Source organism: Amborella trichopoda, chromosome 13, assembly GCF_054954075.1.
Source record: "Amborella trichopoda isolate Santa Cruz 75 chromosome 13, AtrichopodaSantaCruz75HAP2 v2.0, whole genome shotgun sequence".
Classification (NCBI taxonomy): domain Eukaryota; kingdom Viridiplantae; phylum Streptophyta; class Magnoliopsida; order Amborellales; family Amborellaceae; genus Amborella; species Amborella trichopoda.
Window position 1 is genome coordinate 41,607,021 of NC_142348.1, and position 15,003 is coordinate 41,622,023.

The 15,003-nt window shown below is 38.0% G+C and overlaps 1 protein-coding gene across 1 annotated transcript; it reads right to left on the reverse strand.

Annotated features, from left to right (window-relative positions):
• Positions 1-3,273: 3,273 nt before the first annotated feature.
• On the reverse strand, positions 3,274-13,100 carry EMB1273 (embryo defective 1273). Its single transcript, XM_006852665.4, has 3 exons — positions 12,771-13,100; positions 4,040-4,468; positions 3,274-3,883 (listed from the first exon to the last, which is right to left on the reverse strand). The coding sequence occupies exons 1-3, from the start codon at positions 12,861-12,863 to the stop codon at positions 3,683-3,685; spliced, it is 723 nt and encodes a 240-aa protein (XP_006852727.1). The 5' UTR covers positions 12,864-13,100; the 3' UTR covers positions 3,274-3,682.
• Positions 13,101-15,003: the final 1,903 nt, after the last annotated feature.

Genomic DNA, 15,003 nt, shown 5'->3' on the forward strand with positions numbered 1-15,003 from the left:
TCCTTTCAAAAACCTCCTTGGTCCAAGTCTGAATGGGGATACTTTTAACATGAAGCCAAGAGAATGTAGGTTTGATAAGTGAAAGATTTGCTTTAGATTTCCACCACTATAAAGTTATAGGAGCTCTGTGAATTCTTCAAAACCTATGTTTCGCAACCTGACTAGCATCCACCTTAGAGCCAAAAGAATAAGATACCTAATTCCAGGGATGGATCTGCTCACAACTTTTCATTCCCACACCTTAAAAGCCCATTCTTGGAACTGGCTAACATCTGCAATAGGGGGGCAAAAATATCCCACCATGGCCAACTCCAGTTTAGCCACCCAGTGGACCGAAGCTGCGGGGGCTGTGGAAATAACTTTGGGATGCTTTGCCCTAACTTCCTTCTCCAGTGGTGCTTCCCCCTTAAGCCCGAGAGAAGCCGAGCCCCAAGTCTTACTGTCATTTTAACCTCCATTTTCCTTGCACATATGAAAGGGCTAAAACACGGTAGTTACCTATTCTTCTCGAAGCAAAATTCTGGACTCTTACCACCGAAATGAGAGTCAGAGGGAGCGTCACAGCTCCACGAGCCAAGAGCTCTATACCTCATATCTTCTTTGGTCTAAAGACTTTTCCATTGTGCTCTCATTCTCCATAGCCATAAGTTTCAATTGTCTCCAAATTGTTTAGACCATGCGAGAGAGTTTTAGAATATACACATTGTTGTTGTATCAGTCCACCCAAGTGTCCAAAGAGAAACATGGTAAGTTCTTATTGGCTTCCCACTTGTAGGTAGGCTATGGGGCCCTTTTGACCTGCACTATTGAGGAGGAGATTTGGTATTGGGGTGTACTATGTTCTGTGAAGGTGATCTTAGGAAATTTTAGGCAAAAATTCATTTCCCCATAGTTCATGACTTGTATTTCTACGTTGGTTTATGATTTGCAATGTAGGAAATTGAATTGAAGTGGATTTGTTGAAGTTTGTAGGTGTTTGATATAATTCTTCATTGACGTATAATTCCAGAGTTATTACGACCTTTGTCTTAATTTATGTATCAATAATAAAGAAATTTTGGTTGTGACGTGTAAAGGTTGTATGAGGATCAAGTGCACAAAATTTTTAGGTTATGTGCACTTGCATCTCTACCTTATAGACCAATACAAGATTTGTTCAGCTGCAACTAAGTCTTTCATGGCAAAGGGCTTGCTCAACTCTTGCCTCAACTTGTCAATCATGCCATTATCTTGACCGATAATCAACAGGTCATCAACATATAATAAAATGATGATAAAATCACTATTAGAGAACTTGGCGAACATACAATAATTTGAGGTTGTTCTCTTGTAGTCAATTCTACATGATGGAATCAAACTTCTTGTACCACTGCTCTTGAGCCTGTTTCAACCCATATAGGCTTTTCTTCAACTTACAAACCATGTGTTCTTTTTTTATTTTACCTTAAACATTTTGGTTATTCAATATAGATCTCTTCCTTAAATAAAAATGGAGAAAGGCAGTCTTGATATCCAAACACAATCTATAGATTCAAGCTTGCAACCAAACCTAACAGCACATAAATTGATAACATTTTCATCATGGAAAAAAAAATTTCATCAAAGTAATTGCCTTTCTTCTGACTAAAATCCTTCACAATCAGCCTTGCCTTGTACCTTGGTTGTTAGCTCTTTTCTCAGCCGTTAGCTTGAATACAACTTATTCTTCAGTATCTTCTTTCTCTTAGGCAATTGACCAGATCATAGGTATGGTTCATACGAAAGGAATCTATTTCCTATTGCATAGCTTTAACCCACTTGTCCTTGTATTGATCAATCTAAGCTTCCTGGTAGCTTTTAGGTTAACCCCTTTAGTGTACAAGACATACTCTATATGTTCAAGGGTTTGTATTCCCTAGGGGACCTTCTCATATCAATTGCAAGTGACCTTTGATGGATAGGTTACTTCCTTGCTTCAGATCATCTGGAACACTAGCATGTCACTCCCCTAGGATTTATGCAGTTGCTCTTCTTCTTGCACCTCTCCCCGTCTTCATCTTGCACCATGGTGGTGGGAACATTAACTGGACTTTACTAGTCATTGAGGATTTGTGGCTTAACTAGCTTCTTCGTCACATATTCAATTATAAAGTTTTCTAGATGAACTGCATTTCTACTCCTAATCACCTTTCAGATTCTCAGGGTCCCATAGCATTAAGATGAACTCTTCATCCAAGTATCCCAAGAAGATGCACGTGAGCATTTTTTTCATTTAACTTGAATCTTTGCTTATTGCGCACATGCACAAATGCCTTCACCCAATATCACTACCCAAAAGAAATGATTGAGATCTATTTATAAGGTATCATGTTGTGAGGAACTGCTTCACCCACGTATGACTTTGGCAATTAGGCGGTAGATAGCATATGCTCCTTATGGTACAATTCGTTCTCTTAGCTACACCATGATGCTGAGGGATATATGGCACTATTTTCTCATACCTTATGTCTTAGCTACAGCATGATGCTGAGGGATATATGGCACTATTTTCTCATACCTTATGTCTTAAGATAGTTGCCTTTGGACACGTTGAGGTGTAGTCTCTCCTATTGTCTCAACAGAATCACGTCAACAACTTGCATGTCTCTCTTTCCACCTTAGCATGGAAGTTCCAAAGATCTCAAACACATGATGTTTCGATTTTATAAATATTCCTATACCTTTCTTGAAGCATGATGAATGAAAGTTACTAGGAACTTCAAAGAACACATTAGATTAAGAGGGAACACATACTCTAAAACAGAGACCCAAACTGCCATTAATGGGGGGGTTTGACCTTGATTTATGAGTTCAAAGTCTTTGGCATAATCTTTTTTATAACATTTATTAAGTCTTCATCATTAAAAGAAAGAAATTAAAATACAGAAAAACATCCTGGAGTCTACTAAACTCATCCAGGCTTTTTAAAGAAATCAAGCAACTAAGCTTATTGCTTGAGTTTTTGAGCCGTGGAGTTTTTTAGAGCGGTATATGGTAACTAAACTGGCTCAAGCCACAACCAGGCCAAGTCACTTTGGGGTAGTCCTACATGCTCAGCTTGACTTTTTGCACATTTACATGTTGTACGAATGTGCACAACCATGTCTACACAGGCAGGCATACATGAGTGTGCAAGAGTGCATCTATCCAAGTATGTTTGATGAAAATTCGGCTTTATTTTGCTAGTAAGCCACACCAGATTGATGCAATTAGATACATAATATCTGCAGTGTAAACATGGTATAGGGGAACGTATTAAAAAAAGGGCAAAGAGATATCCATTTTCTTCAAGAATTAAACAAGAACCTCTCAGTTATTCAACCATACAACACAACCCCAGAGGACCTACAAAGCTCAGAGCTTTCCCAAATAAAAACTCGCAGACTATTAACATGAAAAATGTCACCTTCATCGCAGAAACACTTGAAGTCCCATATTCTTTTTAACACAAGTAAATGGAACCCAATTCTTCCTCACAGGCACAAAATTCTGACAAATATTTAGAGAAACTGCCACATGTGCAAAATAATAGACAAATTTCAAAGTGCCTTACCCCTCATCTGATTCTAGTGAGATAATATCCAAAGCATATCCTAGAAGAAGACTGCAACAGCTTTTTCCAAACAAACGAAGTTAAAAGTTCTCTCCAAAATTGACTTCCAGCTCAAGATATCTCTGAGGTGGTTTTAGTTTTGCCTTCGGTACTTGAGTACCAAAGACGAACAAACCAAAGAGTTCTCCAAAGCCCACCATTTGCAAAATGTGGAATAAGTATACGCCCCCAATAAGGATAGTATGGCCCAAGAAGCTTGAGCAATGTGAAAAAAGCTCCAATAGCAACTAGATGCCAGGGAAAATCTCCTTCCTGTAATTTCAATCATTTGTGATTAACAACTCAACGGTACAAACATCAGTGAAAACTTCTAAAATCAATATTAATAAACTTTTACAACATAAAAGGAGGCCTCTAAGAGATACTATAAACATATTTTCTATGTAAAAGAACTAAATAACTTCTAACCTGGAGATCTTTGGATACTTCCACTGAAGCTTCCTTCAGTACCCCTGCCACAAAAATCCCAGCCAATAGGGGAAGGGGTATAAGGGTCATCTTCTGCTCGTGTGCACAGTAGGACATCTCGCTTAGTGATGAAACTGCTAGTAATGGTATGCACAGAAATTTAGCTACCCCATATATTATCCCCACAATAAGTTGGACATAATTAACAAAAGCTTTCTTCCATGGGAAGATTTTTATAGGCTCAGGAAAACTTTCCCAAACCTTTCGGATTTCACCAATGGCCTGATCTAACTTTATCTTTTTGGAATCTCCAGAATCGCTTGCAACCATATTCATGGATGATCGAATAGCATGTCTAGGGTGTCGGAAATACAAGGGTTGAAATACAAGAGAAGTGGATAGAAAATAACGAGAATTAGCTGACCATCCCTGTATACAAAAAGGAAATATAAAAAGAGTCATTTTTATGGGTAGTACATACTGCTTGGAGAAATATCAAACTATGATGACAAAATAGAAGTTGCTAAGGAATCATGTGAAAAAGACAAGTGAGGAGAACTGCCCTGACAAGATAGTGGAATTTGAAGTTTTTCAAGCATGTATACGTTTACAATGTTTCAGTTAGCTGCTCAAGAAAATAATGGGAGGCAGCAAAAGCAATAGAAACCAATTTCTCTTCCTTATTCTCATTGTGTAGTGGAAGAGGATTAAAAGTTAAGGCTCATACAACATTCCAAACTGTCTAGAAAAGAAAAAACATATATTCATAAATATCCAAAAAACGATATTCCATTTTCTTTTTATTTTGGTCTTTTGTGTGGGTAAGAACGTGAAAAAAAGCAAGCTTCAAAAGGTGATCCATACCTAGAAATTTCAGGTTAGAGCAATACATCTATAAATTAAACAACTGATATTAATTCGGTTTTGGCCCAAAACAACAGAGCAAAAAAAACGGTGTAAAATGGAGCACTTCCAAATTGTAGAATGAAGAGAACGTGAATCATTTGGGTTGGACTAAAAAAATGGAGGTTAGAAAAATAGCGCATCCATGCATGTGTTTGTGTATGTGTGTGTGTGTGTGTGTGTGTTAAGAGGGCCGGAAAACATTATTGTTTAAGAAAAACATAATAAACATTTCAAGTCACAATGTAAGTAGTCATATACTAAACCACTTTTTTTTTTTTTTTGATAATCCATATACTAAACCACTTAAAAAAATAAAAATTCAAATATCAAACTAATATTAGTATCTTGTCCGTGATCAAAGGTTATATCCAACTAGCCACAATAGATAGATAAAAATGATAAGGAAAGAGAAATTTTACGAAATTTTTAAAATTTCTTTCTAATTTTTTATAATAATATCTTTTTTAATAACTGGTGACAATATATTAATGAGTATATGTAAATTTTTAAAGACCCACAAGATGTGGAAAAAAGGCAGCCCACATGTAGAGTGCTCCACAAAGCTATACTACAATATATAAAAAGTAGTCTGGGCCCAGAACCAAGACAGGGGGCCCGAAAAGTATAGCAAAGAGAGAAACAGATCGAGCAGAGATAGGGACACCAAACGAGAAAAAAAAGAGAGAGGCAGAGAGTTAGAGAAAAGATGGAGATGCTAAAGGGGGAGAGAGAGAGAAGAAACAGTTTCAGGCCCAGGTTCGACAGAGGTGAGGAAACAAAAGGAAAAAAGAGAAAAGGAAGGGGTAAGACATATTGAGAGAGAGAAAGTGAGAGCACATGGTGAAAAGGTGAGGTAGAGAAGGGGGGGTTGGAGGGCAAGAAAGCAGATTTTGAAAGAATGTAGAGAGAGAGGAGCGGAAAAACACTGTCTACATTTCTCCATTTGCAGCTTTTTTGGCTAATGCGTCCGATTATGTATACACTTCCTGCCACGTATGATGGAAGGCACCTGATAGTGGCCAGCAACATGTGAAAAAAGTGATAAAAAATGAGTTAGTATCCAAGGGCATAAGGATTCTCCTGAAGAACATGATAGAATATGAGCGATTTACGTAGGGACACGGTTTGGAGGGCTTTATTACCATTTGATGACATTTTTCCCATAAATTACGAGGACCACCACCCCCCTCCCCCCCCCGGCAGCTTTTTATTTTTTGCCTAAGTTGCCCTCCTATCCGGCAATAACAACGCCGAACAGGAGGGCCTATTCTTTAATATGCCATGTACAATCACATATGAGTTCGTTTATGCACATGGAAGTGTTTCTATTTTGTTGGGCCATATATGGTGCTAAGGGGGGACCAAGTTGTACATTTAGTCCTACAGTAGGAGTACTTTTTTAGAAGGATTGGTTTTGAACTTTCAATAATTGAATCTCACTCCTCTATGAAACTTTAGTACTATGCAAAAAGTGAGTCATGGACCCCTACTTCACCTACAAAAAACAAAATGAGAAAAAAAAATGGGAAAAGAGAAAAATTCTAATAGGTAATGCCTTCATATTGCGATCCGTCAATCTGGAATGTTTCGAAATTTCATGTTATAACAATCTTTCTAACAAAGTGCTCCTACTGTAGGACCATGTACAACTTGGTCCCCCATCAGCACCATATATGGCCCAATAAAATAGAAACAGTTCTCCCACTGTAGAACCACATGTACAACTTGGTCCCCCATTAGCACTATATGTAGCTCAACAAAATAGAAACAATTCCATGTACGTAAACGAACTCATGCATGATAGTGCTTGGCCTATTAAAGAAGAGGCCTTCATGTCCGGCATTGTTATTGCTGAACAGGAGGGCAACTTAGGCAAAAACAACAGCCGTAGGGGAGCTGGGAGGTCCTCGTAATTTAGAGAAGAAATGTCATCAAGTGGTAATAAAACCCGTCAAACCATGTCTACATAAATCGCTCATATAATAGTCATTAAATACCCCAGTCTTAGTTAGATCTATTGAGTCCTTTGAGAAATGCACTGGCTTCGGCCCATGTAGAGTCTCCAATTCCGATGTGGGTAGAAAAGGATGAGAGAATAGTTCCAAGTTTCCCCTGTCCCATAGGCCGAGGTTTCCCAGAGAGCATCCAAATACATTGAGCATAATGAACCCTTCAGTTGTTGGCTTCCAAAAGGTCAACCATGAAGGTCATGATGGTTTGGGTAGGAATATTGGGCCAATGTGATTCAAAGTCACAACTTCAAAAAAAAAAAAAATCTGATTCAAAGTCTGTCTTGGAGAAACCTTTGAGGACTTTAAAAATTTCTAGTTCAGAAGGATGTGAGGTAATCTGCAGTGGCTGTTGCATTTCTCTTTATCTATGAAACATGCGAGTGTTTCTCTCCCTCCAAATAGTCCAAAGGGTCTCTAAAATGGAGGCTCTTAAAAGGAAGATGCCTGCCGAGAAAAGGGAGGGGAGCACAGATGATTGATGGAGTTTGGGTTAACTCATTACCAGTTGAAGGCTTGGAGATGTTTGGCCGAAACAATATAAGCATAGTTGCAGTGAAGAAACAGGTGGTTGTGTTTCTTCATCTTCCCCACAAAGAAAGCATCATTTTGGAGGGTACACTGGCCCAAGGTTAAGATTCTATTAGACATCACTAGACAGGTGAAGATTATCTATGAAACATGCAAGCGTTTCTCTCCCTCCAAATAGTCCAGAGGGTCTCTAAAATGGAGGCTCTTAAAAGGAAGACGCCTGCCGAGAAAAGGGAGGGGAGCACAGATGATCAATGGAGTTTGGGTTAACTCATTACCAGTTCAAGGCTTGGAGATGTTTGGCCGAAACAATATAAGCATAGTTGCAGTGAAGAAACAGGTGGTTGTGTTTCTTCATCTTCCCCACAAAGAAAGCATCATTTTGGAGGGTACACTGGCCCAAGGTTAAGATTCTATTAGACATCACTAGACAGGTGAAGATTATCTATGAAACATGCGAGTGTTTCTCTCCCTCCAAATAGTTCTAAAATGGAGGCTCTTAAAAGGAAGATGCCTGCCGAGAAAAGGGAGGGGAGCACAGATGATCGATGGAGTTTGGGTTAACTCATTACCAGTTGAAGGCTTGGAGATGTTTGGCCGAAACAATATAAGCATAGTTGCAGTGAAGAAACAGGTGGTTGTGTTTCTTCATCTTCCCCACAAAGAAAGTATCATTTTGGAGGGTACACTGGCCCAAGGTTAAGATTCTATTAGACATCACTAGACAGGTGAAGATTAAGACCTTATGGGGGGTTTTTGTGAGTGTCATGCTATGATATGCTTGGATGGTGGGCTAGAGGTCTTAGAGTCAAGTGCTTGTAGAAAGAGGCAACCATGAAGGTGCCTGAGTGTGTCTTGGCACAGACCACTTGTCACAGCTAGACCAATTGGTAAAAAAGGAAACCAACAGACAATAAATGCTAGGAGGTCGTCATACTCATAGTTATGTAGAGGTCTCCTGAAGATGGGAACCTGGGTATGGTTTTGGGTACTGTATTCTATGAATTGTAACAGGGCATTGGGGCAGTTTGCCATAGCAAAGAGGTTTGGCCAGGTACCTTTTAATGGTTGGTGACTGATCCAAGTGTGGAACCAGAAAAGGACCTTGGCTCATGTATTAACTTTGAACCTGATGAAAGGCATGAAACAATTACAACAGGCAAAGAAATTTTCAAAAAACTCAGAACAAGGGTATCCTGACCGAAATCCAAACCAAATTATTGGTGCCATATATTTGGAGAAAAAATTGCCAGAGAAGGTCATGTCGGTTGGTAAAGCACCATGAACATTAACTAGGAGGGCCCAGTTCATATACTTAGGACGGTGGATGCCTACCCCTCCCATCTTCTTAGGTGTGCAGATTTTCTCCCAAGATACCAAATGGAAGTTTTTCTTAGAATTGTTGCTTGACAAGAAGTGGTTCTTCGGTATAGACAATGCTCACAGACATCTCAAAAAGATACATGAAATAGATGGGAATGTTAGAAAGAGTTGCTTTAAAGAGGCGGACGTACTGACCTAAAGATAATTATGTGCTTTACAAATGGCAAGCATTTTTGGAATTTTTCACAATAGGATCCCAAAGTCCGCTATGTGGGTCTCACAAACAGAGGGGTAGACCAAGATACTTGACTAGGAGTTGGCCCACCCCATAACCATGTCTCTTGGCAAAGTTCAGGAGCTTTGGTAACAGCCATACCCATAAGTGTGGATTTGGCCATGTTGATTTTCATACCTAAAGCCGATCCAAAGCCACTATGGAAGAGCCATAAATTGTTAACTTATTATTTCCATCAGAGAAAACAAGTGTCTTATGTATATTATAGGTGACAAATTTCATTCCCTACCGAAGCCAGAAAGGATGTTGCTATGGAAAAGTCTGGAAAGAGATCTACCAAAAACCTCAACAAACATAGCGAACAAGAAAGGTGAAGGGGATTAACTTGGGGGTGAGCTTTTGGGGTACCATTAACTAGGATGGAGAAAGAGGAACAAGAGAACCATCCGAACATCCATTTCCTCTAAATATTTCCTAATCTCATTTTGCGAGGTACTAGGTCCAGGTCTACCAGTCGACGTGAGCCCCATATTTTTGGTTTGGTAGCTGTAATGTATGGCTTCATGAGCAATAGGTGTGCCATCCAAAATCTGGCTATTATTACCAAAACTGCCCTAATTGGGAGAGGTAACTTGATCAAGGACCGATCTAATTCGTAAGGCAAGGATCTTAGAGAGAGTTTTATAGGATGAGTTGAGAAGGCTGATAGATCTGAAATCCTTGATATCGTCTGCACCCTTAATTTTCGGTATGAGGGCAATGAAGATGCAGCATTCATTTCTTTGTTGATGATTCCTCTCTGGAAGAATTTGCTCAAAGAGAGGATTTCAGGAGATAAGATGTCCCAGAACCTATAGAAAATAGAGAATAGGAAACCATTGGGGTCTCGCTGCTTGTCCTTGCCAAGATTGGAACTTGCTTGTAAGACTGCATCCACTTCAAATTGTTTCTCAAGCCAAAGCCGCTTCAAATCTTTTCTCAATCCAAAGCCACTTTGTCCCGGTTGATAGACAATTAAGAAAGGTCAGCCTACATGGGGACAGGAATCACAGTGAGAAAAAAAAGTTGCTCAAAGAAAGAGATATAGAATCAACTGAGTTTGGTTCTTGAAAGGCATTTTGCCCCATAGAGATGTGCATAATAATATTAACACAGCAGCCACAGCTTGCTACTTTGTGAAACATTCAATATTTTTGTCGCCAACTAGAAGCCATTTCACACTAGACCTTTGATCCCAAAAGATCTCTTCTTTTTACAGTAGAATAAGAGACTTAGAGTTGGCTTCCCTTCTTCTTTTTACAGTAGTATAAGGGACTTAGAGTTAGCTTCCGTTCCCCCATTTACCTCAGTTAAGGATGGAGTTCTAGATTTTTCTGCAAGGTCAAGGTCTTATATTTCATTGAGGACAGAGGCTTTGAGAAAGAGAAAGTTCCTGGGGTTGGTTAGATTGATGCCAACCCTTAATGGAGTTTTGCAGAAGTTGAAGTTTCCTTTGAAGCCTAATTCCTGTCCATCCGTGCACACAAGAGGACCACCAGCTTCGGAACAAATTATTTGGTTCTTCTGGTCGGGAGAGTTAAAACCTCAAGGTCAGAGGTGTTAGGATTGTGTTTATGATAGGTTTGTGGTCTGAAGTGGGTTTGGCCAATGTGAGGGAACATGTTCCTGGAAAATTTTCTTCCCACTCCAGCAAACCAGAAAGTGGTCTAGCTTAAGAGAGGATGGATTGGAGGAGTGGTTGGACTAGGTGAAAGAAGAGCCATTGAGCAGAATATCAATAAAATTATTACGGCAATTGAAATCCGAGACTTGTCATGCTGTCAATGATTCTTGTTTGGCGATTGACTCATGAGACCATCGTATAACATTGAAATCTCCACTGGGAACCCAAGGGTTAGGTGGAGAGGAAGCAACCATGTGAAGCTCTTCCCAAAAGGTTTTTCCTATGGGTGGATCTGTTGGGGCATACACAGTAGTGAACTTCTAGTTAAATTTGTTGGAATTTTTGGAGAATCAGAGAGAGATGGTTAGGTCATTAGAAAATTGGAGATGAGGGTATGAATAGATGGGTCCCAAGTGACCCAAATTCCATCCAAGGATCCATTGGATTCTAAGGCCATTTGATATGGGTGTTTGTCTTGATGGGATGTAAAAGCCTTGGTTTCTATAATAGTAAGAACCTCTGGAGAGATTTGGGGGTGGGAGTATAGATGGATGAAAGAGGGCGGTGGAGAACGGGAAAGGGTTGGCTAAGGGGATCGGCCATGAAGAGGTCAATGTTAGTGAGATTGGATGCTAAGTTGGGGTGTAGAGGCACCAAGAAATTGAGCCAGTTAGGTTCAGGGGTATTGAGGAAAGGTGGTGCTGGGAAGAAAGGGACACTAGTTGTGTGAGGGTGACAACCAAGTGGTAGATTATTTCAGAAAAAAAAAAAATGCACTCAGTACCAACATGGAGGTGGGTGGTGATAGGGAAGAAAGGTGAAGGGGGTGGTGGAGTAGGGGGATAAGGAGGAAAATTATAATAATATTCTATGACAATATTTCATTTCATTCAATGAAATGAGTTTTTTCTGAAGGTATATTGAAATTTCACTCCTTTTAATATTTTCAATTAAAAATTGGAGTCCTTTTGAAGAAAACATGTCTTAGACTGAATTTTTGATGTCTATGCTCCACACTACTAGGGGATAATCCTTCCTATGATCTCTCTCTAACATAATCACAACACCATACAAGAGAGACAAAGCATGAAGGAAATACAAATGGTTAATTTCATTAGAGATAAAATAAAAGAAGTAAAAAACAAGTCGTTGTCAACTGTTAGAACCTGAAACCAGCGGCGTGAGCGCAGAACACTTCCAATGACTTAGCCACATTCCTTGTAGCCTCTGGGATTTTCTACAAAGAGACCATTTATCTTTTGTACAAGGAGGTCACAATCATTCTTGTCCCTTAAATTTCAAAATGGGTGGTTTTAAAAGCGTCATTGAATACATACAAAGTTCAAAAAGCACTCTCGGACTTTGTGAGTCACCTCAAGCCATCTAATTTAACTCTAATAAGTGAGAATGATTGTGACCCCTATGTACGAAAGATAAATGGTCTCTTTGTAGACAATCCCTTTCCTCAATAAACAAAATACAACATGTAATAGGCATTTTCTACTTTTTCGTCTGATATAGTTGAGCTAAATTCACAGACTGAGAACCAAATTTCAGCCAAAAATTGTGAATTTGAGGAAAAAACATATGTTCCACCATACTAGGCTACAATCCCCTTCCATGACAATTTATTCCCCTTTCAATAGAATGCAACCCCGAAGTATTGCAAGTAAACATAAACAGAATGCATGCATAGAAATATAGACATAATCAAAGAAAATATCAAATATTGACGGACTCATATCTGGTTAATAAATACAGAGGAAAACACAAGTTAGTGAAAATCCCTGAAACAAAAAGTAAGAAGAAACCACAATAATCAGTCACAGTCAGAAAATAAAATATATTTGGTTGATTATCAAAAAAACTAAAATATCTTTAGTAAATATATACGATTGTGAAATTGACCGATAGAGAACCAATTAACATAGTAAACCCAAAAATAAATCACTATAAATGGAGAAAAAACAACGAACGGCACCCTAAAAGAGCATAACTGTGCCCTAATCAAAACCCAAAGGAGTTCAATCACAAAAGAAAACGTAAGAAAAAGCAAACACTAACCTTGAAGCGAAAACCAGAAGAAGGGACTTTAGACGCCATTTTCATGGAAATATGGGGTGGCTCAAGAAGCTGTAATGGCGTTGGAAGCGCCATTCTTCACAAATGATGGGTTATTTCCTCTTTAGAAGCAAATGGGGTTTCCTCAAACTTGGCAAGCACTGCTAAGAAACACAATCATTCCGTATTTGCAGAGGGGAATTTGGAAGTGCATATGAAATTTTCCATGATAGTGGGTTCGCACAGAATGAATGAACATAGTGACAGTGAATAATGAAGAACTCAGTTTAATATAGGAAAAGTATGCATTACGGAGAATTGTTTGGTGGACCCGGTTTCTATGCGGCCAAGCCCGCATATGTAGAAATGTGGGCCTCTTAATAAATATATTTCTAGGATGGATTTTTTATTTAATTTTTAAGTACATGTAATCTTTAATATGAAGGTCATGAATATAAAAAAATAAAAAAAAATTAAAATTAGAAAAAAGTTTATAGTAAAAAAACATTTGAATCGTTAATGTCTATTAGTTTTAGATAAAACACCTACTTGCATCCATCTTTAAGATGGATGCTTTACACTTTTTGGATCACGTATGTGGTCATGCGGTCCATCCCACATGAAACAATTTTCCTTACTTGATACGTCTAAGTCGGCAGGTATAACCATGCAAGCATGGAGATCTACACCATCCATTAAAAAAAGTGTAGATCTACACCATAATTGATAGTCTTCAAAAATAAAAATAAAAATCAACTGCTCAAATATTTTCTCAAAAAATATATTATTTCTAATTTTTAAAATTTATTTATTTTTATAGATTACTAATCTACATGTTAAAGATTATATATTCCCCAAAACTTAAGGTTAAACTCTATTTCACAAATAAATTATTAAGGGCCGTGCATTTGAGTCCATGGAGTCATAGAAACCATGTCCTCTATATAGTAAGATCGCAGGCTGAATGAGGTCACAATCATTATTCCCTTGTTAGATGTGAAATTGTAAGGGTGAGGAGCGTGTGATTGAGTGGGCACAAAGGGTTTGGGTTTAATAAGGTTGCAACCTTAAATTAAAGTGTCCCCGCCCCCCAACTTTATCATGGAATTTCGGTGTAGAAAAATTTTAAGATGGTGTGAGAATTTATTTTATCGTTAGTTGTAAAATTTTGAACTTAAAAAATGGTTCAAATCAAACTGATCTATAAATGCATGAAAATCTTGGAAAATAGACGGTCCAAATAATGTGTTGCTAGATGTACTATTTTTAATATTTGAATTTTTTTTTTTTTCTCCATATCTGTACATATATCAATTAGATATTTTTTCAATATTAAAACAACTTTTTTTGAAGGAATTTAGACATGCACCTAAATTTTAAATTTTAAGATATTAACCTTATATAAACTTTTTCCAAACATAAAATAAAACTTTTTTGAACTTTGTGACATGCTCAAGATGTCAGATTTTAGATCCAATACATAAGGATGATTGTGACTTTGTTGTCTAAAATGGACTGGTCTCATTATACATGCCCAAGCTGTTGGATTTATATAAGGGTGCAGTTTGTATAGAACCTAGGCTCTAAACAATCAAAATAGAACTCACCTTCAAATAGTATCGAGAAATGTGGTTTCAATATTGAAAATCTTTGTGATAACCTTAAAATATATTCCAACTCTAACTATAAAATTTAAAGTTTCAATAATAGTATAGATCGAGAATATCTATGAAAACTTGAAAATCTTGAAAATTGACGGTCCAAAAATGCATTACAAGATGCACTAGTTCCAAAATGTAAAATCATTTTTTTCTCGTGTGCATGCATCTTGATGTCGAGATGATCAATTTAAGGACATTTGAGCATCAAAACAACCTCTTCTAATGAAAGTTTTGAGGTCCTCTCTAATTTGAATGTTTAGAGCCTCGGCTCTATATAAACTTCTTCCTTTATATATATACATGAGATAGTTTGGGGAGCTTTGGATTTCCAATACAATAAACTAACAAATGAAAGAGGCGCATAAAGGATGAATTTTTCTGCCACTCTATCTAAGATTCCCTCCTTTTGAAACTACACAAGGTATCTTACTTTGAGGATCTTCTAGCATCTGAAGATACACCTGTGGACTCCCAAGCCGCCTCAACCTTTGATTTCCTTCCATCCTCCAGTGTTACAGATATGTAGAAAGTGGACTTATCTAGTGATATCTCAAATGGAAGAGATTAAAGAGTTT

What these genes read in the sequence shown, in the direction of transcription:
- EMB1273 (XM_006852665.4), bottom strand. Translation starts at nt 12,863, where the DNA reads ATGGCGCTTCCAACGCCATTACAGCTTCTTGAGCCACCCCATATTTCC. An exon ending in CTTCTGGTTTTCGCTTCAAG is followed by an intron (nt 4,469 to 12,770) that starts GTTAGTGTTTGC and finishes TTTTGTATACAG; the next exon opens with GGATGGTCAGCTAATTCTCG. An exon ending in AAGTATCCAAAGATCTCCAG is followed by an intron (nt 3,884 to 4,039) that starts GTTAGAAGTTAT and finishes TTGAAATTACAG; the next exon opens with GAAGGAGATTTTCCCTGGCA.